Source organism: Pan troglodytes, chromosome 12, assembly GCF_028858775.2.
Source record: "Pan troglodytes isolate AG18354 chromosome 12, NHGRI_mPanTro3-v2.0_pri, whole genome shotgun sequence".
Classification (NCBI taxonomy): Eukaryota; Metazoa; Chordata; class Mammalia; order Primates; family Hominidae; genus Pan; species Pan troglodytes.
The window spans coordinates 32,476,189-32,504,093 of NC_072410.2; the positions used below are offsets into that span (position 1 = coordinate 32,476,189).

The 27,905-nt window shown below is 48.4% G+C and overlaps 1 protein-coding gene across 1 annotated transcript in view; it reads left to right on the forward strand.

Annotated features, from left to right (window-relative positions):
* The window catches only part of LOC100614447 (rho GTPase-activating protein 23-like), a 77,719-nt gene that overhangs the window by 36,965 nt on the left and 12,849 nt on the right, over positions 1-27,905 (forward strand). The window contains 4 exon segments of the mRNA XM_063788890.1: positions 592-717; positions 6,962-7,009; positions 7,593-7,689; positions 9,764-9,795. Of these exon segments, the coding sequence (XP_063644960.1) occupies positions 592-717; positions 6,962-7,009; positions 7,593-7,689; positions 9,764-9,795 (303 nt within the window).

The following is a 27,905-nucleotide window of genomic DNA, read 5'->3' on the forward strand; positions in this document are numbered from 1 at the left end:
CTTAGCTCAAGTCCCTCGCATTGCATTTTCCTCATCAAACCCCTTATGCCTTCTGGTTCTGCAGTGGGGAAAGTGAGGGGAGTGATAGGATTTTTTGTGTTTTTTGTTTGTTTGTTTTTTTGAGATGAAGTCTCACTCTGCCACTCAGTATGCAGTGCCTTGGCACGATCTCGGCTCACTGCAACCTTCACCTCCCGGGTTCAAGCAATTCTCCTGCCTCAGCCTCCCGAGTAGCTGGGATTACAGGCACCTGGAAGTGATCGGATTTTTTCCCAGGCCTAAAATAACCCCTGGGACCTCCAACATGTTTCCTACTGCAGGGTCTCCCACTGCTGGCACTGACCACTCAGGGCTGCCCTGTATAGGTGTGCAGGTTGGGCACTGCTCATGGCTGCTGGGCCTGGGAATGAAAGGGGCTGAAATCTGGCCTGTGCTCTACTCATCAAGCATCTCCATGCCCATACAAGGGGGTGTCCACCCTCTAAGCTGGGGACTGGTGAGGATGTAGTTGGGGACAGAGGCCTTAGGGGCCAGAGTGAGGGAGGACTGAGTTCAGGATGTTGACAGTGACCTGCTTTCCCTGCTGCCCAGATGGAACCCTGGAACCTGGCCCTGGTCTTTGGGCGGACACTGGTGAGGACGTCTGAGGACAACATGACAGACATGGTGACCCACATGCCTGACCGCTACAAGATCGTGGAGACACTGATCCAGCACGTAAGCCCCTGTTCTGGGGGTCACCCGGCAGCCCCTGGGGCCCAGGCCATGTTCCTCTGAGCCCCTCACTCTTGCTCAGCCTAGCGGGGTGTGCCCCAGGAAGGGCTCGGCAGCTTTAGAGCATGCTGCTAGGGTGGTATATACTCCTCCAAAGCCATGGGCTGCATTTCAAGGCAAGGCAGGAATGGATCCTGGAATCCTTGCTGCCCTGGGATGTTGTGTCCCCAGCAGGAGAGTCAAGAGGCCCCGGAGCGTCCAAGATGCCTGGGAAAGGCAGAAGAGGAGGAAGGGCAGGGAAGGTGCTACAGGTGGAGGGCAGAAGGGGCAGCTTCAGAAGGTGACCCCTGGAGAGGTGTCCTGGCAGACACGAGCAGACGGGGGCCAAGGTCTGGCCTGACATCAGGAGGCCCCGGCTCTAGTGACTTTCCCTGCTGGCCCCACTGAGGTTTTGGGGAGGTAGTGGTGATGTCCATGGTAACAAGGGGTGGATGGGGCAAGGCACAGGGCCTTGGCCTGAGGCAGGATCCTGCACCAGTGCCTGGCATGTACTGGGCTGGCCACCTCCCTTCTCATGGATTCCTGGATGCCAACAGCCGTGGTCCTGTAGGTTCTTGTTACTGTGCATGGGCAGAGGAGAACCCAGAGTGGCCAGCAGAGGGCTCAGGAGGCCTTGGTCTTCCAGAGCCCAACCCTAAGGCAGCACTGCCGCCTTCTGGGGCACACACAGATGTCATTATGAATCATAGATTTTCCATTTCCAATTCTTGTTACGGCCCACAGAGGATGAGAACAGAGCCCTTCCTGCCAGGGGAAATAAGACTGGCAGGTCAGAGGAAGGGAAGCCTCAGTCCCAAGCCCCCTAGACACTTTAGGGAAGGAAAGCTGGGCCCTATCACCCCCATTTTACAGAGGAGGAAACAGGCTCAGAGAGGCAAAGCAACTTGCTCATGGTCACACAGCTAATAAGTGGCAGCCCAAGATTTCAAGCCAGATCTGACTGACCAAAGCCTGTGTTTTCCTCCTGCTATCAACCCAAAGGCCAGACTCCTAGGTCCCTCCTTGAGCTGGCTTGGGACGGACGGAGGGGGCCAGGGTAAGGATGCGAGGTGGTGGGCAGCTGAGCCATGTTAACAGCCTTGCTTGCCCATCTCCTCCTTCACTGCATGCTCAGGGCTCCGAGCCACAGGAGGGAGCATCACAGCCTGCTGCATCCGGACACTGGGAACACCACTCCAGAGCTGTCTGGGAGGCCAGGGCTGCCCTGCAGCGTCGGGGATCCTGGTGAGGCCTTGGGAAAGCTTAGCTCTCCAGGGCACCAGGGAGCCCCAGAACCTCCCAAGAGGGTGTGTTTTGGGGGCAGCAGCAGGGAAGAGTGGGTGTCTGGCCCTGTGCTCCTGGAGAAGCCCCTGGAAGCCCAAGGTCTGAGGTCAGCTGAGGTGTCAGGAACTGCAGCCTTCAGGGAGGAAGGAGGCCAAAGCCCCAAGGGGGAGTCCCTGCTCTGGGCAGGGTGGAGAAGGTGGAGTTTGTCTCATTTAGCACTGACACTAGCGCCTGGCACACAGTGGATACTCAGTGTTTGTGGAGTACAAATGAATGAGTAAATTGCTAATTGAGGTTATATCAGGCTGGGCTTTTCTTTCTCTTTCTTTCTCTCTCTCTCTTTCTTTTCGCTTTCTGGTTTTTTTTTGTTTGTTTGTTTTTGTTTTTTTTGATAGAGTCAGTCTGTCGCCCACACTGGAGTGCAGTGGGCAAATATGGCCCACTTCCAGGCTCAGGCGATCCTGCCATCTCAGCCTCCTGAGTAGCTGGGACTAGAGATGCCACCACCACACCAACTGGCTAATTTTTGTATTCTTTTGTAGAGATGAGGTCTTACTATGTTGCCAGGGCTAGACTTGAACTCCTGGACTCAAGCGATCCTCCCATCTCGGCCTTCCAAAGTGCTGGGATTACAGGTGTGAGCCATCACGCCCGGCCAGGCTGGGCTTTTCTACTCAGAGATTCATTCCCGAGAGCTAACTGAGCTAGTGTCCTTCCCTTCTCTGCCTCCTTGGCATTTGAACGTAACCAGCCCTGGATGATTGTCAAGGGAATGAGCCACCCACTCTGCAAGCCCTGAAATCCTGCCCACCCAAGCGTGCCAGCTCTGTCTAGCCCAGAGGCTCCATAGCCAGGGCAGTGCTGCTGTCACTTGGGGCACCCAGACCAGTCTTCAGGTCGGAAAGAGGGTGGCAACTGAGGTGTAAAGAGGAACAGCGACTTGCCCAGGGCCATGCAGCAAGATAATGGCAGAGCAGAGAGGAGAGCAAACCTGGATGTCTGATCTTGCAGCGGGCAAGTTGCCAGGAGCTTCTACCTATGTTTACGAAGTCAAGTGGAACCCAAACAAAGATCACCCAGGGCATTTGCTCAGGGACTCACTCAGCAAAGGCAGTGATACCTAATGTTTCTCAGCTTCAGCACTAGTGACCACTGAGGTCCAGATAAGTCTTTATTGTGGGAGGCTGTTCTGTGTGTTATAGGACATTAAGCAGCATCACTGGCTTCTACCTGCTGGATGCTGGGAATATCACTCTAGTTGTCACAATCAAAAATGTCTCCAGACACTGCCAAGTGCCCCCTGGGGTGGGGGATTGACGGCAGTGGCTCTAGGGCCAGCCTGCTCCTATGTGCTGTGTGGCCTTGGACAAGTTCCTTACCTGCTGTGCCTCAGTCTCCACACCTGTAAAGTAGAGATGACAATACTGTTTACCTCACATTGTTGTGAATGTCTGCTAAAGCACTCACGGCGGTGCCTGGCAGGTCCTAAGTGTTGTGTGAGAACTGACTGTCATCCTCTTCCTCGTGGTCATTATTCCATGCCAGAGACAGATCCCCATGCTGGGAACACGGAGGTGAATGGGAGCCTGCTCAGAAGGAATATTGCCAGCGGGTGTGGTGGTGCGTGTCTGTGGTCTCAACTACTTGGGGGGCTGAGGTGGGAGGCTGCAGTGAGCCGAGATTGCAACACTGCACTCCAGCCTGGGTGACAGAGTGAGACCCTGCCACACACACACACAAAAATCCATAAAATGATGTTTCTCATTCATTTATTCATTTAATAATGTTTATCAGAGTAAGAGCTGCATCTCTTTTTGCTCTGGGCTATGTCCAAGGAAGCCCCACAGAAGGACCCACCCTGGCCCTGGGTGCAGGGCTGGGGTCGTAGTCATGGAGTTCTTGAACTGCCTTAGAGGACCATGATGAGAACTTAGCCAGGCAGAGCAGGAGAAAGGGCATCCCAGGCGGAAAGAACAGCATGTGCAGAAACAGGGTGGCAGGAACTAGTGTGGATTCTTCTTGAGAGCCGTGGCCACCCGGGCACTTCCTGTAGATGCTGTGGCTTGCAGAGTACTTCTGGGCACCTTCCAACCCGAGTTAACAGCTGGCTTCTTTGGGCCAATCCTCAGGCTCCCCCTGGTCAGCCTGTCTCTGGAAGCCGCACTTTTGAATAACAGTAGCTGACATCTATTATACATTAACAACGTGCTGCACTCAACGTTTTCCATACAGTATTTCATCTCAATCCTCCTCAGGCCTAGAAGGAGGTACTCACATCATGCCCGTTTTAGAGATAAGTAAATAGACTTACAGAGGGAAGTAACTTGGCTAAGGTGAACTCGAACCAAGATAACTGACTCCAGATCTTCCATTTTTCTTTTTCTTTTCTTTCTTTTTCTTTTTTTTTTGAGACAGTCTCACTCTGTCGTCCAGGCTGGAGTGCAACGGCGCAGTCTCCACTCATTGCAGCCTCCGGCTCCTGGGCTCAAGTGATCCACCTCAGCACCCCCAAGTAGCTGGGATTATGGGCACACGCAACCATGCCGGGCTAATTTTTGTATTTTTAGTAGAGCTGGGGTTTCACCCTGTTGGCCAGGCTGGTATTGAACTCCTGACCTCAGCTGATGCACCTGCCTCAGCCTCCCAAAGTGCTGGGACTACAGGTGTGAGCCACTGTGCCCGGCCAGAGCTTGCATTTTTCTTATCTTCCTTTGCTCTCTTCTCTTCTATCTCTTTCTTGTTTCCCTTCTGGCCTTCCTGTGTTGTTTGATTTAATCACATGTCAGATCATGAGCAATAATAACTGAGGCTCATGGCGCTTGTTTCCCCTCTTCATTCCCCTAGGTGCCCACTCTTAATAGGCTAATATGTGTCCTTCCAGGACACCTTCCACTTATTGTAAATGCATGGCTATCCTTAAATATATATAATATTCTTTGTGTGTTTTAAGTCTACATAATGAGATTATAAATTGCCTGTTCCTGTTCTTTCATAGGTGTTGAGGGGGGTAAAGGGTAATTGCCTTAATTTTTATTCATTTTTTTTTTTTGAAATGGAGTTTCACTCTTGTTGTCCAGGCTGGAGTACAGTGGTGCGACCTCAGTTCACTGCAACCTCTGCCTCCCGGGTTCAAGTGATTCCCCCACCTCACCCCCCCGAGTAGCTGGGATTACAGGTGTGCACAACCATGCCCAGGTAATTTTTATATTTTTAGTAGAGATCAGGTTTCACCATGTTGGCCAGGTTGGTCTCAAACTCCTGACCTCAGGTGATCCACCCACCTCAGCCTCCCAAAGTGCTGGGATTACAGGTGTGAGTCACTGCACCCAGCCTGTCACTGTCAATTTCTAATGCTTATCAGTTTCTGTGTCTTCCTTCCACCACATCTAAAAGCCAAAAGTGGTGGGTGCAGTGGCTCATGCTTGTAATCCCAAAATCTACAATTTTTTTTTAATTAGCTGTGCAAGGTGGCACATGCCTATAGTCCCAGGTATTCAGGAGGCTGAGGTGGGAGAATCTCTTGAGCCCAGGAGTTCAAGGGTACAGTGAGCTAGGATCATGCCACAGCATTCCAACCTGGATAACAGCGAGAGACCCTATCTCAAAAATAAATTAATAAATACAATAAAAGCCAAAAGTGCCTTAGTTATTTCTTGGAGCTTGCCGAAGTCCATCTCTTTACTTGCTCAAGTATTCAATTAAGAGAGTCTTTGTGTAATAAATTTTCTGCTGTCTCAGGATAGCTTTATTTCAAGGCCAGGTGTGGTGGCTCCAGAGAGCAGGAGGTTCACTTAAGGGGTGATTAAAACAATCTGTGGTATGCCTGTAATCCCAGCACTTTGGGAGGTGGAGGTGGGTGGATCACTTGAGGTCAGGAGTTGAGACCAGTCTGGCCAACATGACGAAACCCCATCTCTACTAAAAATACAAAAATTATCCAGGCATGATGGCATGCACCTGTAATCCCAGCTACTTGGGAGGCTGAAGCCAGAGAATCACTTGAACACAGGAGGCAGAGGTTGCAGTGAGCCAAGATTGCACCACTGCACTCCAGCCTGGGTGACAGAGTGAGATTCTGTTGGAAAAAAAAAAAAAAAGAATAGCTTTATTTTACATTCTCATTTTTTTAAATGAGAGTTTAGCAGGGTATAAAATTCTAGGTTCCTTCAACACATCAAAACTTACTTTCTTGTCTTGTCTTCTTGTGTCTTGCTGCTGAAAGTTCCAAGTACCTGTGATACATGTTCATTTATAAGCAATCTGGATTTTTTTTTTCAGAAAACTTAGAATTTTTCTTCAAGATTCTCAAATTTTACAAAATATATTAAACTGTGGGGGTCTTTATTTTGTCTCTTGTTTGGCCTTTATGAGAAAGCTCTCGCCTCCTGCCCCTCAGGAAACCTCCAACACCTTTCTCCTGTCATTTTCCTTTTTTGGGCTGAGTATGTGACACCCCTGTTGTCAGTGTGGCACCCATGGGTGGCAGGTGGCCTGGGGCATGCTCGGCTGTCACAGCCATGGACCTGGCCAACACTAACGGCACTGGTGCCTCCCTGCCCCCCGGCTCGTTGTGGGGAGTATACCATAGGGGTGTGCCCAGGACAGTGTTTAGAGAAAAGCAAGTAAAAGCGAAGCTCTCCCTAAGCCTATCTCCTGTCTGAGGTGGCCGCTCCCACTCACTGCTGTGTCTCCTCCCACACTGGGGTCCCACCTTTTCTCTCCCCCAGGGTTTTTCATAGTCTGTGGAGTCAGGTTTTAGCGTCCATCAAGCTCCCTCTGAGCCTTCTTTTGCAGCCCCGCCAGCCTGGGGTTTGTTGAGAGAGAGGCGCCCCTTGCCGCCTGAGTGGGTCCTCTGGAATGAGCAGGTGGAAGAGACTCTTCTTTCCCATGCTGATTTCATCCCTTCCTTTTGTCTTCTCTGCAGTCAGACTGGTCCTTCAGTGACGAAGAGGACAAGGGAGAGAGAGAGTAAGTGATGCCGCGGGCTGGGCTGGCATGGGGGCTGGTCTGGGGTGAGCCCCAGTCCTTGGGGGTGGGGCAGGCAGCGAGACTTAAGCTGGGGAAGGTGTCTGTCCTTGAGGCTTCCCTCAAGTCTGATGGAGCAAACACAGACCCTCTCCTCAGGAGCCCCTAGCCTGATAGAGAAGCACAAAGCTTGCCTTCAGGAATCCTCAGTCTAAATGGGGGAGATACAGGCCTTGCTCAGAGGGAACCCAATTCAGGAGTAAAGGCAGCTCCTGCCCTCCAGGCTACTGAGAAGGACTTAGGTTGGAGGAGTTCCAGTCTAGTGCGGGAGACACAGCTCCTGCCCCTAGCTGAAGGGGCCGCTCTGGCCTTCGTGGTTCTGAGATGTTGAGGAAGGCACAAAGCTGTCTAACAGGGGACATGTAGGAATCATCCTCAAGAGCACCCGGCTGATGAGGGAGACGGTCCCTGCCCCAGTGAGCCCGGTCTGATGGAGGAGACACGGGGTCTGTCATCAGGGCACCCCCCTCTGGGGGGTCGGCAGCCCAGCATCTGAGGGCATGCCAGCTGACCCCTCCTCCTGTTCGCAGACCCCTGTGGGCAGCAAGGAGCCTCAGGCAGTGCCCAACATTGAGTACCTCCTGCCCAACATTGGCAGGACAGTGCCCCCTGGTGACCCGGGGTCAGGTGAGCACAGGGGCCTGGGAGTGGGGAGGTGGGAGGGTGGACACTGCATTCCTGAGGGTCCCAGATGCCTGGCCAGATGCCCAGCTTCCCTGTGCCACCCCAGCGGGGCCCTCCCCTGCCAGCCACCATGGAGATGGGGCTGTTGGGGGCCTTCTCCCTCCCTGGGGAAGTCCAGCTTGCCCCGTGCCCACCTCCTGTCCGTGCAGCTGCCCTGCCCCAGGCAGGGTTGGAGCTTTGTTCCCCCTCTCTCACTGGTTTCTTTCCTCAGCCTTTAATTTCTCATGGGCTGGCTGTGTCCCTCTGGGCATGTTCCTCTTTTTAATTTTTCTTCCTTTTCTCCTTGCACCCCCACCTCTCCCTCCTCCTCTCCCCATGCTCTCCTCCCACCCCTTTCTCTTCTCCTCCCCCTCCCCTCCTCCAGCCGACCTGTTGGAGATTTAAAGGGTACAGTGCAGTGTCGCGGCCTCGGTCACTAACAGTGGTGGGTGATTATAAGAAGACTGGGTGGGCACAGACGCAGGCAGAATGTCCCGGACTGTGAGGACCCCACACTGACATGCCAGTTACCCCTGCTTGTTATCCACTTACCCCAGCAGTCCATGCCCCTCCCATCCTAGAGCCCCTTCTCAGGAGGAAGGAGGCACTCACTGGGCCCAGGGCCCTCCCCGTTGCCTGGACACTGGGGCATCGAATTGCTGCCCTTCTGCAGTGCCACAGACCTCTTTGCCGAGTCTCACCACTGCTAGTCATCCGGGCTGGGGACCGACACTCTCTGAAGACCAGCGATGCCACGCCCAGAAGCTTCTCTTTATCTCTAACTCCTGCCTCAGTCACCCCAATGGGCCGCCTCCTCCTGCTTAAGAAACCAGGGCCCTAAGTCCTGTTTGCAGGGCCTGTGGCCCTCTCATGGCAGAGGACAGATGATTTACATGCTCAGAGACAGATGAGGGCCACTCCCTTTGTGGCTGCAGCCACTGAATCCTCCCCCCGCCATTGTTGTCCCTCCCTTTAGTTTTAGCATTTCTGTTTGTCTCTGACAGAGGCACACAGGAGCTCCCTAGTCACCAGAGGCAGGCTCAGGAGGGGCCAGAAGACATGGGGGTGGGACGGCAGAGAGGGACCCCATGTCTCTTCTAATCACCCGCCACCCCCCGCGCCCCGTGTGTCATGTGTGGTCGCCCATCTTGCTTTTCTCACCTTGTGCAGGGGGAGGGGTCCGGAGAGGGGGGCATCTAACTTGCCTGCCAGAGAGTGTGGATTAACCACACCTGCCCACTACCCTGTGGGACCCCAGGAGGCCCTTGGACCAACCTGCTCCCTCTTTAGCCTTGGAGAGGACCCACCAGGACGTGTTTCTGGTTCCTTCTCCACCCCAGTGATATTAAGGGAGTGGGACCCAAGTCCCATAGAAATAATGCTTTTAGTCTCCTTCATAACTGGGTGATAACTGGGGACCCTGCCCATGAAGCAGGGTGACCCCATGTCTGGAGGTGGAACCTATCAAGGCTCTAATCACCAGCCCACTCCACCTCCTGCGTCCCACCCATTTCATTTCTGCCCTTTTATCCATTATTCATGTGGTCCCTCTTCTTTGTTGTGTGCTCGGGGGTGGATGTAGGGCACCCACCTCTCTGTGCACTGTGTGGTCTCCATTTCTCCAGAGCATCTGTGATTTGCTGTGTTTCACTGTGGTGGTTTCCATGGACTGCACCTGATATTTGGCATTTTCTCTCCAGTGCTTCAGAGTAACAGGGACGGGCGGGGAAGGGGAGAGGAACTAGGCTCAAAGACAATGCCCCCTTGCCCTTAGCCATCGGTAAATGAGGGGCCAGTGGCTGGCAGCCTGATGTCACTTCCTGCCTCTAGAGGAAGTGGCAATTAACATCATTTTCTGCTCCATCCCTTTCCCATAGATGGACATAAGAGGTCCATCATACTCCTAGGGCCTGGGGAGATCTCATGTTTCAGAATTCCCTGGTTTCTGAAGCCTTTGAGGAGAGGAATTGTGTGCATAAGACTCAACTTTCTTTTTCCCTGATGCAACTTTCATTTTTTTTCTGTCTTTCACCAACAGATTCTACCACCTGTAGTTCAGTCAAGTCCAAGGTACGTATGAAGGCAATTCTGAAGGCTTGATCCCTGTGCAAGCCAGCCCACTTTGGTTTTTGTTCAAGGGAATTGAGGGAATGGCAATTGGACCGTGGGGAAAGTTGATGGTCCCTGGGAGGGAAAGCAGGAGGTACCGAGTGCCCAAGGTAAGCTGAGAAGTTGCTTACCTTGGCAGTGTTTGGTGAGGCATCTGCTGTAGTAGAAGGACCTGGCCTGGGAGTTATGTGGCTAGGAGGCAATGTCACTCGGTAGTTAGAAGCACAGACTCTGGAGTCAGACAGTCCTGGGTTTGAGTTCTGGCTCCACCATTTAGTAGTTTGGGACATTGGGCAAGTTACTTAACCACTTTCTGATCCTTAGCTTCCTCATCTATAAAATGGGACTATCAGTAAATCTGTGGGGTGCTATAATAAATAAAACAGATATCCTTTAAGGTCTTTGGAGAGCCTAAAGCAAGCAGAAGGAAATAAAGAGAGGAGCAGAAATCCATGAAATTGAAAACAGTTGAAGAAAAGCAAGGAAACCAAAAGCTGGTTCTTTGAAAAAAAATCAATGAAATTGATAAACCTCTAGCCAGACTAACAGAATAAAAAGAAAGATGGCACATATTATCAGTATCAGGGATGAAAGAGGGACATCACTACAGACCCCTAAGTTATTTTTTATTTCTTATTTATTTATTTTTTTGAGATGGAGTCTTGCTCTGTCACCCAGGCTGGAGTGCAGTGGCACCATCTCGGCTCACTGCAAGCTCCGCCTCCTGGGTTCACACCATTCTCCTGCCTCAGCCTCCCGAGTAGCTGGGACTACAGGTGCCCACCATCATGTCCAGCTAATTTTTTGTATTTTTAGTGGAGACGGGGTTTCACTGGGTTAGCCAGGATGGTCTTGATCTCCTGACCTCGTGATCCGCCCCCCTTGGCCTCCCAAAGTGCTGGGATTACAGGTGTGAGTCACCACGCCTGGCTATAGACCCCTAAGTTATTGAATTTATGGGCATAAAGTTGCCCATAAATTCAATAACTTAGATGAAATACACCAATTCTTTGAAAGATTCAGACTGCCAAAACTCACTGAAGAAAAAATAGATAACCTGAATAGTCCTATACCTCCTAAAGAAATTGAATATGTAATTTAAAACTCCCCAACAATGAAAACTTCAGGACCAGATGGTTTCACTGTTAAATTCTCCCAAATATTTAAGGAATTTTTTAAATGTTTAAACAATTTGCTTTAATAATTTTAAAATATTCTAAATAGAAAATAGTATAATTTTAAATATTGATATATTTAAATAGTTATTTAAATATTTGAATTATTTAAATGTTATTTAAATAGTTATTTAAGAAATAATACCAATTCTCCACTATCTCTTTTGGAAGATAAAAGAGGATGGCTGGGCACCATGGCTCACACCTGTAATCCTAGCACTTTGGGAGGCTGAGGTCGGATCTTGAGATCAATAGTTAAAGACCAGCCTGGCCAACGTGGTGAAACCCCATCTCTACTAAAAATACAAAAAAATTAGCTGGGTGTGGTGGCATGCACCTGTAATCCCAGCTACTCAGGAGGCTGAGGCAGGATAATTGCTGGAACCTGGGAAGAGGAGGTTGCAGTGAGCCGAGGTCGTGCCACTGCACTCCAGCCTGGGCAACAGAGCGAGACTCTGTCTCAAAAAAAAGAAAGGAAAATAGAAGAGGAACAAACACTTTCCAACTCATTTATGAGGCCAGCATTACCCTGATACCAAAACCTAACAATGCTTTTGAAAAAGATAGGGCTAATTCATATGATAATACCACAAATACTTGTTGAATGTCTACTTTATATCAGTACTGTGCTGGGTACTGAAAATATAAATAATGAGCCAAACAGATAGGTTCCTGCCCTCACAAAGCTTATCTTCTACTGAGAGACAGACACTAAGCTAATGAAGAAATAGACTATCTGTCTGGCAGGTTTGGAGGCACAGTGGAGGCAGAAACCAGATGGAATGAGCTAATAAAGTGAGGGAGGGAAGAGCGCATACATAGACCACTCTTGTGAGAAGTCCGATTGTGAAGAGATATTTACAGAACAAAAATGGGAAAATATGTGGCTTGAGGGAAACTTTCATTAAAAGATGAAAGCAGCCAGGCATGGTGGCTCATGCCTGTAATCCCAACACATTTGGAGGCCGAGGCAGGAGGATCCCTTGAGCCCAGGAGTCCGAGACCAGCCTGGACAACATAGTGAGACCTCAACTCTACAAAAAATGCAAAAATAACCAGGCATGGTGGGGCATGCCTGTAGTCCCAGCTACTTGGGAGGCTGAGGCAGGAAGATCATTTGAGCCTGGGAGGTTGAGGCTGCAGTGATGAGCCATGATCATGCCACTGCAGTCCAGCCTGGGCAACAGAGCAAGACCCTATCTCAAAAACAAACAAACAAACAAAAAAAGACGAAAGCACATATTTACTTGCCAATGGGAATGATCCAGGTGAGAGACAGAGAGAGAGGAAGAGCTGTGCCCAGAGCCCATGAAGCAGCAGTAGCCTGTGCTCCTAGCAGATGCATCCCCAGGTGTAGTAGGAAGGGAGGGAGGGAGGGAGGAAGGAAGGAAGGAAGGAAGGAAGGAAGGAAGGAAGGGAGGAGGAAGGAAGGAAAGACAGAAGGCAGAATCAAGGAATAGAGGAACAAAAAAGGCAAGACATATGAAAACAATTAGCAAAATGGCAGACATAAATCCTAGCTTATTAGTGATACATTGAATGTAAATGAATTTAACACCCCAATCAAAAGGCAGAAATTGGCAGAATGGATTATTATTTTTTTCTTTTTATAAGACTGGGTCTTGCTCAATTGCCCAGGCTGGAATGCAGGGGTGTGATCCTAGATCACTGCAGCCTTGACATCCTGGGCTCAAGCAATCCTCCCACCTCAGCCTCCCAAATAGCTGGGACTACGGGGCCACGCCACCATGCTTGGCTAATTTTAAAAACAAAATTTTTGTAGAGACGAGGTCATGCTATCTTAACCAGGTTGGTCTCAACCTCCTGGGCTCAAGTGATGCTCCCACCTGGCCTCCCAAAGGGCTGGGATTACAGGTGTGAGCCACCGGGCCCAGCCCAGAATGGATAAAATAAAATAAAATGATCTGTGAGAGATTTACTTTAGAGTCAAAGACACAAGAGTTGAAAGTAGAAGGATGCAAAAAGAAACAATGTGAGGAGTTATTAAAAGAGAGCTAGGGTGGCTACACAAGCGTGAGACAAATTAGATTTTAAGACAAAAATTCTTACTGAAGCCTGGGCGAAGTGGCTCACGCCTGTAATCCCAGCACTTTGGGAGGCTAAGATGTGTGGATCACCTGACGTCAGGAGTTCAAGACTAGCCTGACCAACATGGTGAAACCCCATCTCTACTAAAACTACAAAAATTAGCTGGGCGTGGTGGCATGCACTATAGTCCCAGCTACTCAGGAGGCTGAGACAGGAGCTCCTAATTGCTTGAACCTGGGAGGCGGAGGTTGCAGTGAGCCGAGATAGCACCACTGCACTCCAGCCTAGGCGACAGAACAAGACTCTGTCTCCAAAAAAAAAAAAAATTGTTACTAAAGATACAATATCTTTTATAATGATAAAAGAGGCAGTTTATGAGGAAGATAAAATGATTGTAAACATATATACTCCTAACAACAGAGCCCAAAATACATGAAACAAAAACTAATAAAACTGAAGGGAACTGAACTGAATTAGACCATTCAATATAGTAGTTGGAGACTTCAATACCCCACTTTCTTTTCCTTTTTTTTTTTTTTGAGGCGGAGTCTCACTCTGTTGCCCAGTCTGGAGTGCAGTGGCACGATCTCTGCTCACTGCAAGCTCCGCCTCCCAGGTTCACGCCATTCTGCTGCCTCAGCCTCCCGAGTAGCTGGGACTACAGGTGCCCGCCACCATGCCCGGTTAATTTTTTGTATTTTTAGTAGAGACGAGGTTTCACTGTGTTAGCCAGGATGGTCTTGATCTCCTGACCTCGTGATCCACCCACCCCGTCCTCCCAAACTGCTGGGACTACAAGCGTGAGCCACTGCTCGCGGCCCCCACTTTCAATAACGGATAAAACAACGAGGCAGAAGATCAACAAGGAAGTAGAAGCCTTGAACAACACTGTAAGCCAAGAGCTGAAAGACATCGAAACACTCCACACAGCAGCAGAACACACATTGTTCTCAGCTACGCATGACACACTCTTCAGGATAGACTTATACTAGGCCTTAAAACAAGCCTCAATAAATGGAAAATGATTGAAATTATATAAAGTCTGTTCCCCAGCTGCAATGGAATTAAATTAGAAAATGACAACTGAGGAAATTAACAAATATGTAGAATTTTTTTTTTTTTCGAGGTGGGTCTTGCTCTGTCCTCCAGGCTGGAGTGCAGTGGCACTATCTCGGCTCACTGCAGCCTCCGCCTCCTGGGTTCAAGTGATTCTCCTGCCTCAGCCTCTCAAGTAGTTGGGACCACAGGAGTGTATCACCACGCCCGTCTAATTTTTGTATTTTTAATGGAGACGGGGTTTCACCATGTTGGCCAGGCTGGTCTCGAACTCCTGACCTCCAGTGATCTGCCTGCCTTGGCCTCCTAAAGTGCTGGGATTACAGGCGTGAGGCACCATGCCAGGCTAGAAATATGTAGAAATTTAAAAACACTCCTAAATAATCAATGAGTGAAAGATGAAATCACAGGGAAATTAGAAAATATCTTGAGATGAATGGAAACTAACACACAACATAACATAACTTACTGGATGCAGCTAAAGCAGTGCTTAGAGAGACATTTGTAACTATGTCAATATTAGAAAAGAAGAAAGATTTCTAATTAATAACCTAAACTTCTGCCTTAAGAAACTAGAAAAAGAAGAGCAAACTCAACCAAAAGAAAGCCAATGGAAGGAAATAATAAAGGTACGAGTAAAAATAAATGAAATAGAAAATAGAAAAAATAGAGAAAGTCAGTAAAACCAAAAGTTTTTTCTTGGAAAAGAGCAACAAAATGACAACTGTTTAGCTAGACTGACCAAGAAAAAAAAAAAAAAGAGAAGACTCAGATTAATACCTCAGGCATGAAAAGGGAGCTATCAATACTTATAAAAAGTAAAGGGGGGCTGGGTGCAATGGTTCTCGCCTGTAATTCCAGCACTATGGGAGGCAGAGGCGGGTGGATCATTTGAGGTCAAGAGTTCAAGACCAGCCTAGCCAACATGTGAAACCCTGTCTCTACTAAAAATACAAAAATTAGCCAGGCGTGGTGGCAGGCGCCTGTAATCCCACCTACTCAGGAGGCTGAGGCAGGAGAATCACTTGAACTTGGGAGGCAGAGGTTGCAGTGAGCTGGGATCGTGTAACTGCACTCTGCCTAGAAGACAGAACAAGAGTCTATCTACACACACACACACACACACACACACACAAGTAAAGGGATAATAAGGGAACACTGTGAACAACTGCATGCCAGCAAGTTAGATAAATAGAAGAAATGAAAAAACTCCTAGAAAGACATAAATTACCAAAACTGACATAAGAAGGAGAACCCATAAATAATCTGAACAGACTTACAACATGGAAAAAGATTTAATTAGTCATTTAAAAACTTTCAACAAAGAAAATTCCAGACCCAGATGGCTTCACTGGTGATTTCTATCGAATATTTAAAGAAAAATTAATACAAATCCCTCACAAACTCTTTCAAAAAAAGAAGAGGAAGGAACCGTGAGGCCAGTATTACCCTGATACCAAAGCTAGAAAAAGATATCACAAGAAAACTTCAGACTAATATCCCTTGTGACTATAGAAACAAAAGTCCTCCACAAGCTACAAGCAAACCGGTTGGGTGTGATGACTCACACCTGTAATCCCAGCACTTTGGGAGGCTGAGGCAGGCGGATCACTTGTGGCCAGGAGTTGGAGACCAGCCTGGCCAACATAGCAAAACCCTATCTCTACTATTAATAACAATACAAAAATTAGCTGGGTGTGGTGGCACACACCTGTAATCCCAGCTACTCTGGTGGCTAAGGCACAAGAATTGCCTGAACCAAGGAGGCGGAGGTTGCAGTGAGCTGAGATCATGCCACTGCACTCCAGCATGGAAGAGAGAGCGAGACTCTGTCTCAAAACAACAACAAAAAGACACCAGCAAAACAAATCAAGAAACGTATACAAAGGGTTATACACCATGACCAAGTGGGATTTATCCCAGGAATACAAGGTTGGTTTAATATTTGAAAATCAATCAATGAAACACACAAAATTGAGAGAATAAAGAATAAAAATTACATGATCATCTCAATAGATGCTGAAAAAGCAAGACAAAATTCAACACTCTTTTATGATTATAAAATTCAATAAACTAGGAATAGAAGGAAACTTCCTCAACCTGATAAACATACCTATGAAAAATCTGTAGCTAGGCCAGGCAGGGTGGCTCATGCCTATAATCCTGGCACTTTGGGAGGTTGAAGTGTGTGGCTTGCTTGAGCCCAGGAGTTTAAGACCAGCCTGGGCAACATGGTGAAAGCCCGTCTCTACAAAAAATACAAAAACTAGCCAGGCATGGTGGTTCACACCTGTAGTCCCAGCTACTTGGGAGGCTGAAGTAGGAGGATTGCTTGAGCACAGGAGATCGAGGCTGCAGTGAGCCGTGATTGAGCTACTGCACTCCAGCCAGGGTGACAGAGGGAGACACTGTCTAAAAAAAAAACTACAGCTAATATCGTATTTCATGCTATTAAATTAATAGACTGAGAGCTTTCCCTCTAAGATCAGGAAACAGAAAAGATGTCCACTCTTACCACTTCTAGTCAACATTCTACTTGGAGTTTTAGCCCAGGCAATTAGGGCTAAACCATGCACAGGGAAAAACCATGCACAGGGAAAAAATTTTTTTAATTAGTGAGGTATGGTGGTGTATGCCTGTAGTCCCAGCTACTTGGGAGGCTGAGGTGTGAGGATCTTCTAGCTGCGACACCAAAAGCACAAGCTATAAAAGAAAAAAATTGATAGATTGGACTTCATAAAAATTAAAAACTGTGTGTGTCAAAGGATACTATTAGGAAAGTGAAAAGACAACCAATCATTGGATGGAAGAAAAAGTGTGTGTGTGTTTGTGTGTGTGTGTGTGTGTGTGTGTTTTTTTTTTTTTCCTGAGACAGGGACTCACTCTGTGGCTCCAGTTGGAATGCAGTGATATGATCATGGCTCACTGTAACCTCGACCTCCTGGGCTCAAGTGATCCTCCTGAGCTGGGATTATAGGCATGCACCACCACACCTGGAGGGAGAAAACATTTTCAAATCATATATTTGACAAGGGACTCATATCTAGAATATATAAAGAACAATAAAACTTCAACAATAAAAAGACAACCCAATTTAAATAAAAATAAGCAAAGGATCTGAAGACATTTATCCAAAGAAGATATGCCAATAGCTATTATATACATGAAAATATTTTCTTTTTCTTTTTTTTTTTTTGAGATGGAGCCTCGCTCTTTCACCCAGGCTGGAGTGCAGTGGTGCGATCTCAGTTCACTGCAAGCTCTGCCTCCCGGGTTCATGCCATTCTCCTGCCTCAGCCTCCCAAGTAGCTGGGACTACAGGCGCCCGCCAACATGCCCGGCTAATTTTTTTGTATTTTTGGTAGAGATGGGGTTTCACCATTAGCCAGGATGGTCTCGGTCTCCTGACCTCGTGATCCGCCCGCCTCAGCCTCCCAAAGTGCTAGGATTACAGACATAAGCCACCGCTCCTGGCCAAGATTTTCAACATCAGTAGTCATCAGGGGAATACAAATCAAAACCATGAGCTACGTCTTCATACATATTAGGGTGGCTGCAGTAAAAAGACAGACAATAACAAGCGTTGACAAGAATGTGGAGAAATTAGAATGCTTATTACATGGCTGGTGGGGCAGCCACTTTGGAAAACAGTTTGGCAGTTCCTCAAAATGTTAAACCTAGAGTTATTGTAAAACCCAGCAATTCTATTCCTTAGGATATACTCAAGAGAGCTGAAACATATGTCAACACACAAAAAAAACTTGTACACAAATGTTCATGTACTGACAACCTAAATATCCATCAACCGATGAATGGATAAGTAAAATATGATATATCCATACAAGAAAAAATTATTCAGTCTGGGCGCAGTGACTCATGCCTGTAATCCCAGCACTTTGGAAGGCCAAAGTGGGTGGATCACTTGAGGTCAAAAGTTCAAGACCAGCCTGACCAACATGGTGAAACCCCTTCTCCACTAAAAATACAAAACTTAGCCGGGCATGCTGGCACACACTTGTAGTCCCAGCTACTTGGGAGGGTGAGATAGGAGACTCGCTTGAGCCTGGGAGGCAGAGGTTGCAGTGAGCCGAGATCACGCCATTGCACTCCAGCCTAGGCAACAGAGAGAGACTCTTGTCTCAAAAAATAAATAAATAAATAAATAAAGAAATAAAGAAAAAAAAAGAATGAAATACTGAGAGACTCTTGTCTCAAAAAATAAATAAATAAATAAATAAATAAATAAATAAATAAATAAAAAGAATGAAATACTGAGGTAGGAGGTGGGACTTGACTCCAGAGTCAGCTCTTGGACACTGGACCAAATTGAGAACTAGCTAAAACAAAGATGGAGTGGAAGCAGTTCTCCATAAGACATGCCTACCAGTGCAGCATTTCAGTTTACCATTGCCACGGCAATAGCCAGAAATTACCACCCCTTTCCATGGCAACGACCCAATGACCCAAAAGTTACCAAAATTTTCCTACAAATTTCTGCATAATCTACCCCTTAATTTGCATACAATTAAAAGTGGGTGTAACTATGAGTGCAGACCCACCTCTGAGCTGCTACTCTGAGCACACGGCCTGCGGGGTAGCCCCGCTCCACAAGGAACAGCACCTTTGCTGCTGTGCACTGTCGCTTCAATAAAAGCTGCTGTCTAACACCACCGGCTCACCCTTGAATTATTTCCCAGACAAAACCAAGAATCCTCCTCTGCTAAACCCCAATTTGGGGGCTTGCCTGCCCTGCATCAGTACTGATACATGCTACAACATAGATGAATTTTGGAAACATGTAGAAAGAAGATTATCACAAAAGATGACATGTTGTATAATTCCATTTGTGGGAAGTGTCTGCAATGGGAAATCCATACAGATAGAAAGTAAATTACTAATTCCCTAGGGCTGTGGGTCGGGGTGAGGAGGTAGGTGGCAGGGAGGAGGTGCAGGAATGGGGAATGACTGTCAAGTGGTCAGGATTCAGGGAGTTGAAATAATCTAAAGTTAGATTGTGGTGATGGTCACACATATCTGTGAATATTCTAAAAATCACTGAACTGTAGCCTTTAAAAGGGTGCATTTTGTGGTATGTGAAATAAATCTCAATAAAGCCATAACAGGCCAAGCATGGTGACTCACGTCTGTAATCCCAGCACTTTGGAAGGTGGAAGTGGAAGGATCACTTGAGCCCAGTAGTTTGAGACCAGCCCGGGCAATATACTGAGACCTTGGCTGTACAAAAAACTAAAATTGACCAGGCATGGTTGCACATACCTGTAGTCCTAGCTACTCTGGAGGCTGAAGTGGGAGGTCTGCTTGAATCCAGGAGGTCGAGGCTGCAGTGAGCCGAGATAGTACCACTGCATTCTAACCGTGGTGACAGAACAAGACCCTGTCTTCAAAAAATAAAATAAATAAATAAATAAATAAATAAATAATTTTAAAAAGCCATAACAGGTCGGCCGTGGTAGCTCATGCCTGTAATCCCAGCACTTTGGGAGGCTGAGGTGGGCAGATCACTTGAGGTCAGGAGTTCAAGACCAGCCTGGCCGACATGGTGAAACCTCGTCTCTACTAAAAATACAAAAATTAGCTGGGCATGGTGGTACGTGCCTCTAGTGCCAGCTACTCAGGAGGCTAAGGTGGGAAAATTGCTTGAATCCAGGAGGCGGAGGTTGCAGTGAGCTGAGATTGTGCCACTGCACTCCAGCCTGGGCAACAGAGTGAGACTCTGTAAAAAAAAAAAAAAGAAAGAAAGAAAGGAAAAAAAAAAGCAGCCATACAAACAATAACAAACTGTACTCTAAAATTTGCTCTAGGCCAGGCTTGCTGGCTCACGCCTGTAATCCCAACACTCTGGGAGACCAAGGCAGGAGGATCACTTGAGTCTACGAGTTCAAAATAAGCCTTGGTAACTCTGTCTCTGCAAAAATTGAAAAATTAGCCAGGGGTTGTGACTTGCACCTGTAGTCCCAGCTACTCAAAAGGCTGAGGCCAGAGGATCGCTTGTGCCCAGGAGTTTGAGGTTGCAGTGAGTTATGGTGGCGCCACTGCACTCCAGTGTGGGTGACAAAGCAAGACCTTGTCTCAAACAAATAAAATAGGGTAAATAAAATACAGTAAAACTTGCTCTGCCTATCCAGTGGGTTATTTTTTTTTTTTGAGATGGAGTTTCACTTTTGTTGCCCAGATTGGAGTGCAGTTGCGCGATCTCAGCTCACTGCAACCTCCGCCTTCCAGTTTCAAGCGATTCTCCTGCCTCAGCCTCCCGAGTAGCTGGTACTACAGGCATTCGCCACCACACCCAGCTAATTTTTTGTATTTGTAGAAGAGACAGGGTTTCACCATGTCGGCCAGGATAGTCTCAATCTCTTGACATCGTGATCCACCCACCTTGGCCTCCCAAAGTGCTGGGATTACAGGCATGAGGCACTGCGCCCGGCCTCCAGTGGGGTTTGATATATTTCATAGGAAACATTTCTTTTTTTTAGACAGAGTCTTGCTCTGTCACCCAGGCTGGAGTGCAGTGGTGCAATCTCGGCTCACTGCAACCACCACCTCCCGGGTTCAAGCAATTCTCCTGCCTCAGCCTCCTGAGTAGCTGGGATTACAGACGACTGCCACCACGCCCGGCTAATTTTTGTATTATTAGTAGAGACGGGGTTTCACCATGTTGGTCAGGCTGGTCTCGAACCCCTGACCTCGTGATCCACCTGCCTCGGCCTCCCAAAGTGCTGGGATTACAGGCGTGAGCCACCGCGCCCGGCAGGAAACATTTCTTTGGGAAAACTCCAAATCTATGAGGGCTTAGGTGAAAGGAATAGAGATTTTTTCCTGCCCTTCTTGTATGGACATGGAGAGGCAGCATGATTGTCACCCTGAACACAGGCTGAGATTTTGAGTGAAGATTTCTGGAACAATGACAAAGGGGAGGTGATGGAGGGATCCCCCTGACAGGTGTGCCATTATGAGTGGTATCAGCCAGTCAGCACCAGTGAGCTTCGAGGAAGCCTGTTCTCAGTTAAGGGGCACAGATGCCACTAGCCCCAGGCCCCCATCCTGTGGATGGTGCTCTGTCACTCTGAGCTCAGGGACCACTTAAGCCACTCAATGATCAAACAGTCAGAAAATGCCCAGGGGGGCCCAGAGAGGATGTGCAGACAGTGAAGGAGAGAAGCTGAGGGCTTCCCCGACCACTACACGTCAAGTAGCGCCTGCCTCCTCTCCATCAGGAACCTGAGCTCTGAAGGCAGTCAGATCGCGCTCAAATCTTGGCCAGAGTCAGCCTTCCCCACTGATAGCACAGAGGTAATAATATCTATTGTCTGGGTTGTTAGGAGATTAACGGACTCTTCATAAATTGTAGCAATTAGTATTATAAAACATTAATAAAGCATGGCTATTGGGAGGGATAAGTTCCGGTTTTTCTTTTTTCTTTTTTTTTTTTTTTTTGAGACGGAGTCTCACTCTGTCACCCAGGCTGGAGTGCAGTGGCGCGATCTCGGCTCACTGCAAGCTCCGCCTCCCGGGTTCACGCCATTCTCCTGCCTCAGCCTCCCAAGTAGCTGGGACTACAGGCGCCTGCCACCATGCCCAGATAATTTTTTTTGTATTTTCGGTACAGACAGGGTTTCACTGTGTTAGCCCGGATGGTCTCGATCTCCTGACCTCGTGAGCCGCCCGCCTCTGCCTCCCAAAGTGCTGGGATTACAGGTGTGAGCCACCGCGCCGGGCCTATTTTTCATTTTTGAGACAGGGCTGGGGACTGGCTTTCTGTAAGTCTCAAGGGTTGCTAGGCTTTGGTGGGTGGGTGACTCATGGAGGGGCCTTCCCTGCAGACAGTAGGCAGTATTGTATTTGAGACAGGGTGTCCCTCGATCACCCACACTGGAGTGCAGTGATGCCATCATAGCTCACTGAAACTTCGAAATCCTGGCCTCAAGCAATCCTCCCACCTCAGCCTCCCCAGTAGCTGGAACTGCAGGTGCATGCCACTCTGATTAACTTCTTTTTTTTTTTTTTTTTTTTTTTTTTTGAGACGGAGTCTCATTCTTGTCACCCAGGCTGGAGTGAAATGCCATGATCTTGGCTCACTGCAACCTCTGCCTCCCAGGTTCAAGTGATTCTCCTGCCTCAGCCTCCCCAGTAGCTGGGATTACAGGTGCCTGCCACCACGCCCAGCTAATTTTTGTATTTTTAGTAGAGACCGGGTTTCACCATGTTGGCCAGGCTAGTCTCGAACTCCTGACCTTGTGATCTGCCCACCTCGGCCTCCCTAAGTGCTGGGATTACAGGCGTGAGCCACCACGCCCAGCCCACTCTGAGACAACTTCTGAAACAACATGTCAGTTCATGACACTTTCTTACTTTAAACCCTCCTATTGTTTTCCATGGCACCTTCCTTACCACAGCCCATAAGGCCTCACATGCGGTGTCTTCTGCCCACCACACTGCACTTTCCCCTCCTCACTCTTCTTGGATTTCCTTCATTTTCCAGAACCCACTGGTTACGTCCCACCCAGGGCCTTGTGCCTGGGACCCTCAGCCACCAGCACCCCCAAAGCCCACTCCTCACCCACCCACAAGGTCTCCTCTCAAATGTGACCAACCCTGCTACTCCCCGCCACACCTGTCACTGGCCTCTTTCCTGTGTGCTCCCAGCACCTGCCTTGGTTGAGCTCGGGTGTCTGTGTTCTGTCTGCTGGCTGTCCTGGCAGCTCCCCTGCCAGACAGAGCCCCAGCCCCAAGGAGTGGATGAGCAGTGCCTCAGGGAGTGCATCCTGGATAGGCATCTGGCGGCTGAATGAGTGCTGGCCTCCTTCCAGGTGTGCAGCGGATGGTTCCGTTTGTTACTTGATCTTGAACTGTCATGAGTGCAGTGATTCTGGGAGAGGGTTTTTTTTGGCTCCTCTCCCAGTTTCTGGGGAATAGGATGGCAGAGAGAAGGCAAGATCTGCTGATATTCTAAAAAGGACATAGGGATGGGCTACGGGCAGGCTGGGGACTGGCTTTCTGTGAGTCTCAAGGGTTGCTGGGCTTTGGTGGGTGGGTGACTCATGGAGGGGCATTCCCTGCAGACAGTAGGCAGGTTGCTGCCCTCTGTCTCCAAAGAGGTCTTTAGGAGAAGAAACTGCAACTGGGGCCCCTGTGATGACTGGAAGATTGTGGCTCCAGGACACGGTCACTACCTTCAGGGATGGAAGTGAAGTGATGCTGAGGGGGGAGAAGAGATTCGGTAACATGCCAGCCCTCAGTCATGCAGAACAGCTGAAAGGCAGCCTCGGGGACTCTTAGAACATGCTGGAACAGTGGCACAGCCTTCAGAATTCCGGGAAAGCCTGTAAAACCCAATCAGGACCCGTGGCATACACCATGGTGCTCTGTGTAGCAGGTGCTGCTTTGCTGTGGCTGTTTGTGCACATGTCTGTACATACCTAAAGCACAGAGGTGTCAGATGCATTTTGTATTCTTACCACTTTACGGGTTTGAAAGCTGCTGCATCTAGAAAAGATGGGTGTGGCCAGGCTTGGTGGTTCACGCCTGTAATCCCAGCACTTTGGAAGGCCGAGGTGGGCAGATCACTTGAGCTCAGGAGTTCGAGACCAGCCTGGGCAACATGGCGAAACCTCGTCTCTACAAAAAATACAAAAAATGTAGCCAGGTGTGGTGGCAGGCACCTGTAGTCCCAGCTACTTGGGAGGCTGAGATGGGACGATTACCTGAGCCCAGGGAAGTTGAGGCTATAGTGAGCTGTAATCATGCACTCCAGCCTGGGTGACAGAGGGAGACCCCGTCTAAAACAAAGAAAAAAAAGAAAAGAAAGAAAAGATTGGTGGACCCCCACCAAGGGTCATCTCACTCAAAGGGCAGGAGGCTGAGACCCAATTCAGGGGACTGCTGGAGGTCATCAGCCCTGCTTGGTTTTAGGGTAACCATGGGCTTTGGTGTCAGGCAGAGCTGGATTCAAACTTACTGGTTTGTCTACAACCTACCAATTGTATGACTCTGGGTAAGATGCCCAACATCTCTGAGCTTTGTCACTTGCCTGAGTAGGTAGTGCCGGTAGCTACCTCACCGATGGTTGTGAGGGTTAAGCAGGACAGTTCCTGGAATGCCAAGCCGAGAACTGTTTTTTTGTTTTGTTTTGTTTTTGTTTTTTGAGACAGGGTCTCGCTCTGTCACCCAGGCTGGAGCTCAGTGGTGCAATCTCGGCTCACTGCAACCTCCACCTCCTGGGTTCAAGTGATTCTCATGCCTCAGCCACCCGAGTAGCTGGGATTACTGGTGTTACACCAGCCCGCCTGGCTAATCCCAGGGGCCCTGTTCTGTCCTCCCCTTCATGCTCTGCCAGCTGAAGGCCAGTGGCTGCCAGGGATTCCCCACCTGCCACCCCACCCATCCCAGCACCTTCCAGATCCTCCAGAGTGAAGCAGAGAAATAATGAGACATCAGCCTATAGGAAGGAGATCCAGGAGAGGAAAAAGAAACAAGTTTTATTAAAGCCCCAAACACTTGGCTAGAAAAACTGAAAAGGAAAGAGAGCAGGGAGGTGGGGAGAAGAAAAAAGGACATTAAAAAAAGAGACAGAGAAAACACAGCAACCCTTTTCCATTTAGAAATTGTCAAGTTACACCGACAGAGGTCACAGAATATCCACAGAAGCCATCACCGCTACACCAACATGGGCCCTACAGGGTGGATGGGGCAGGGTGTGGAGCCGGGGCTCACCCCAGGGGGCCCCCTGGGGACCCCACTCCGAGCCTCAGGCCTGAGGCTCCTGGGGGAAACAGCATATTGTGGAAGGGGCAGGAAATCCCCCATGCGAGTAACACAGCACAGTGGGCGGGGGCTGAGAGGACCAGGTACAGGGGTCCCCCGAGACGTCTTAGTTTTCTCTTGGTCAAGCACACACTGATGGACAGAGCAGTGAGGCGCATGCAGCTGGGGGCACTGATGTGTTGCAGGCTGTGAGAGGGCCAGTGGGGACGGGGGCTCAGGAAGGGATCTGGAGCCAGTGGTGCAGGGATGATGGAACACACGCACACAGAGGCACACCCACACACCTGGGTCTGCACCAGCACACATACATGCACACACGCACTCGGAGACACAGATTACATGCACCTCCATGTATGCGTCTCTGTCCACATGTACGTGGCCCACACACAAGTCTCTGGCGCTCGGCATGTCTGCACACACATTACACATGTTCTCACACACAAAGCTCCTCTCACGCTAACATGCAGGTAGGCACGTGCCAATGCGCAAACAGGTTACATGCACCTATGTGCCCACGCCTTCCCCCACACATGTGCTCGGCCATGCCTGTGGGTGCAGGCGCCATGTGTCTGCACACACAGTGCATGGGCTTGTGCCAGCACACACACAGGCTGCACGCAATTCCACACGGATGCCTCCCAGCCCATAAATGTGCAGGAACCAAAGGGAAAGAAAGATGCAAATCCCAATGGGCTTCCCCCTAGCGGGTGGGGCAGGGCCCGTAGCTCCCTCCTTCTGCCTCTTCATGGATGGACACTGCCCCCCCCACCTCCCCCACAAAGGGACATTCAACTCAGGACAATGACGGTGGGGCACACATTCCAGTCACAGGGCTGAGGGTGGGAGCTGGGGGCAAGCGAAGTAGCAAGCAGAGAGTAATGGAGTGGAGGGAGGAGGGGGCACCACTCCCCCCTCCCCTCCCAAGTCAGGGGATCTCTGTACAGCCAAATCAAACCAGACCACTTCACTGGGACCACAGAAGCCAGGCCGACGTGCCCGCCCCCCCAGCCCCCCTCCCCCGCCAAAACAGTGGCCAGGAAGAGTGCTGTGGTTTTCTTTTTTCTTTTTTAAATATTTATATATATTTGTATTATGTATATTATATATATAATATGTAAATATATTTTTAAAACCGTATAAAATGTTAAGACACTTCACTTAAATGTAAAGAGTTGCCTGCAATTAAAAGTAATTGCATCATTTATGAGGTCCTTTTTTTTTCTATTTTCCAGGGTTTTTTTTTTTCCAGGAGGGATTTTTTTTCCTCTTTTGTTATTTTTCAAAAAGGCTTGCTCGCCTTGCTACAAAAATGATCCAAAGCTAGAAAATAAGGATGAACCAACAAAGTCAAAAACAAAAAAAGAAATGAAGAAACACAACCCGTTTCCCCTCCCCCCAAACCTTCAACAGCTCCCAGCTCTCCCCAAGTGCGGACCTTCCCCAGCCAGGCCCCAGGGGCTGGGGGGCTCTGCCTTCTGTGCAGCTCCTCCTTTCTGTGCTTGCTGTGGGGGACTGATTCTAGTCCCCTCCCCTGTGCTTGCTTCACTTTGTGCTCCAAGTGGGAATCCTGCTGCCGGGGACACTGCTCCTCCTCCTCCTCTTCTCCTATCCTCTCCCTACTGGCTCCTCACTGTGCCCTCTGGGGGGCCAGGAGTGAGAACCAAAATTGGCCTCTCTCTGCCTCCCCAGGACCCGGCCAAAAGCCAGGTGGCACTGCCAACTGCCTCTGCAGGGCAAGCAGGGCGTCCACAGGCCAGGGGCGCTGGCTGGATGGTCAGGCCTCGGGGACCTTCAGACATCTCACCAGGGTCACCAGAGCCCCATTGAAAAACTACGTCTCATCGTTTCCTGGGAAAACCCTCAAATCACCAAGAGGATGACTGAAGGTCAAGTCACCCCACCTGTGGGTCCCAGGTGTCTTCAATGTGTTCATTAATTTTTTTATTTTCAGATGTTACATTTATCTTTCTTATTTCTGTGATTTTATTCTAGTAGATATAGCCGAATGCACATTAATAATTATTGTAACAATCACATTCTCATTTTGTATTTGAATTTTCATATTTAAGATTTTAATTTTAATATAAAATATTTTTCTACAATTGTCTATTTTCCATTTTTGTGAGATAAAATTAGCATATACAAAATGCACAGATTTTCCAGGTACAGTTAGAGGGTTTCAGGCAAATGTGCACATACTTGTCTACAGCAGCTAAGTGAGGGTGAGGAACAGGTCCATCTCCCCACAAAGTGTCCTCTTCAGTGCTTCCAGTTAGTTCTCACATAAGGATTTTTTTTTTATTTCAACTTTATAATTTAGAAACAGAAGGTTCATGTGTGGATTTGTTACATGGGATTATTGGGTGATGCTGAGGTTTGGAATACAGATTTCATCACCCTCTCCCTCCACCGTCTAGCAGTCCACAGTGTCTGTTGCTCCCATATTTATCCATGTGTGCTCAATGCTGAGGTCCCACTTAGGAGAATATGTGGTGTTCAGTTTTCTTTTCCTGAATTAATTTGTTTGGGATTAAGAACTCCAGCTCCATTTGTTTTGCTGCAAAGGACATGATTTCATTCTTTTTTATGGCTGTGTAGTATTATACATTTTACATATACCACATTTTATATATCCACTCTACCATTGATGTGCATCTGGGCTGATCTTTGTCTTTGCCACTGTGAATAACACAGCAATAAACATACACACACATGTGTCTCTTTGGTAGAATTATTTGTTTACCTTGTAGTGTATACCATGTAGAAGGATAGCTGGTTCATATAATATCTCCATTTTAAGTTCTTTGAGAAATCTCCAGTCTGCTTTCCAAAGTGGGTGGACTAATTTATATTCCCATTAACAGTGTGTAAGTGTTTTCTTTTCACCACAGCCTCATCAGTATCCATTTGTTTTTGACTTTTTAGTGATAAAAATTTGAGTGGTGTGAGGCTGCACACCTACAACCATATGATATTTGATAAGGCTGACAAAAAAACAAGAAATGAGAA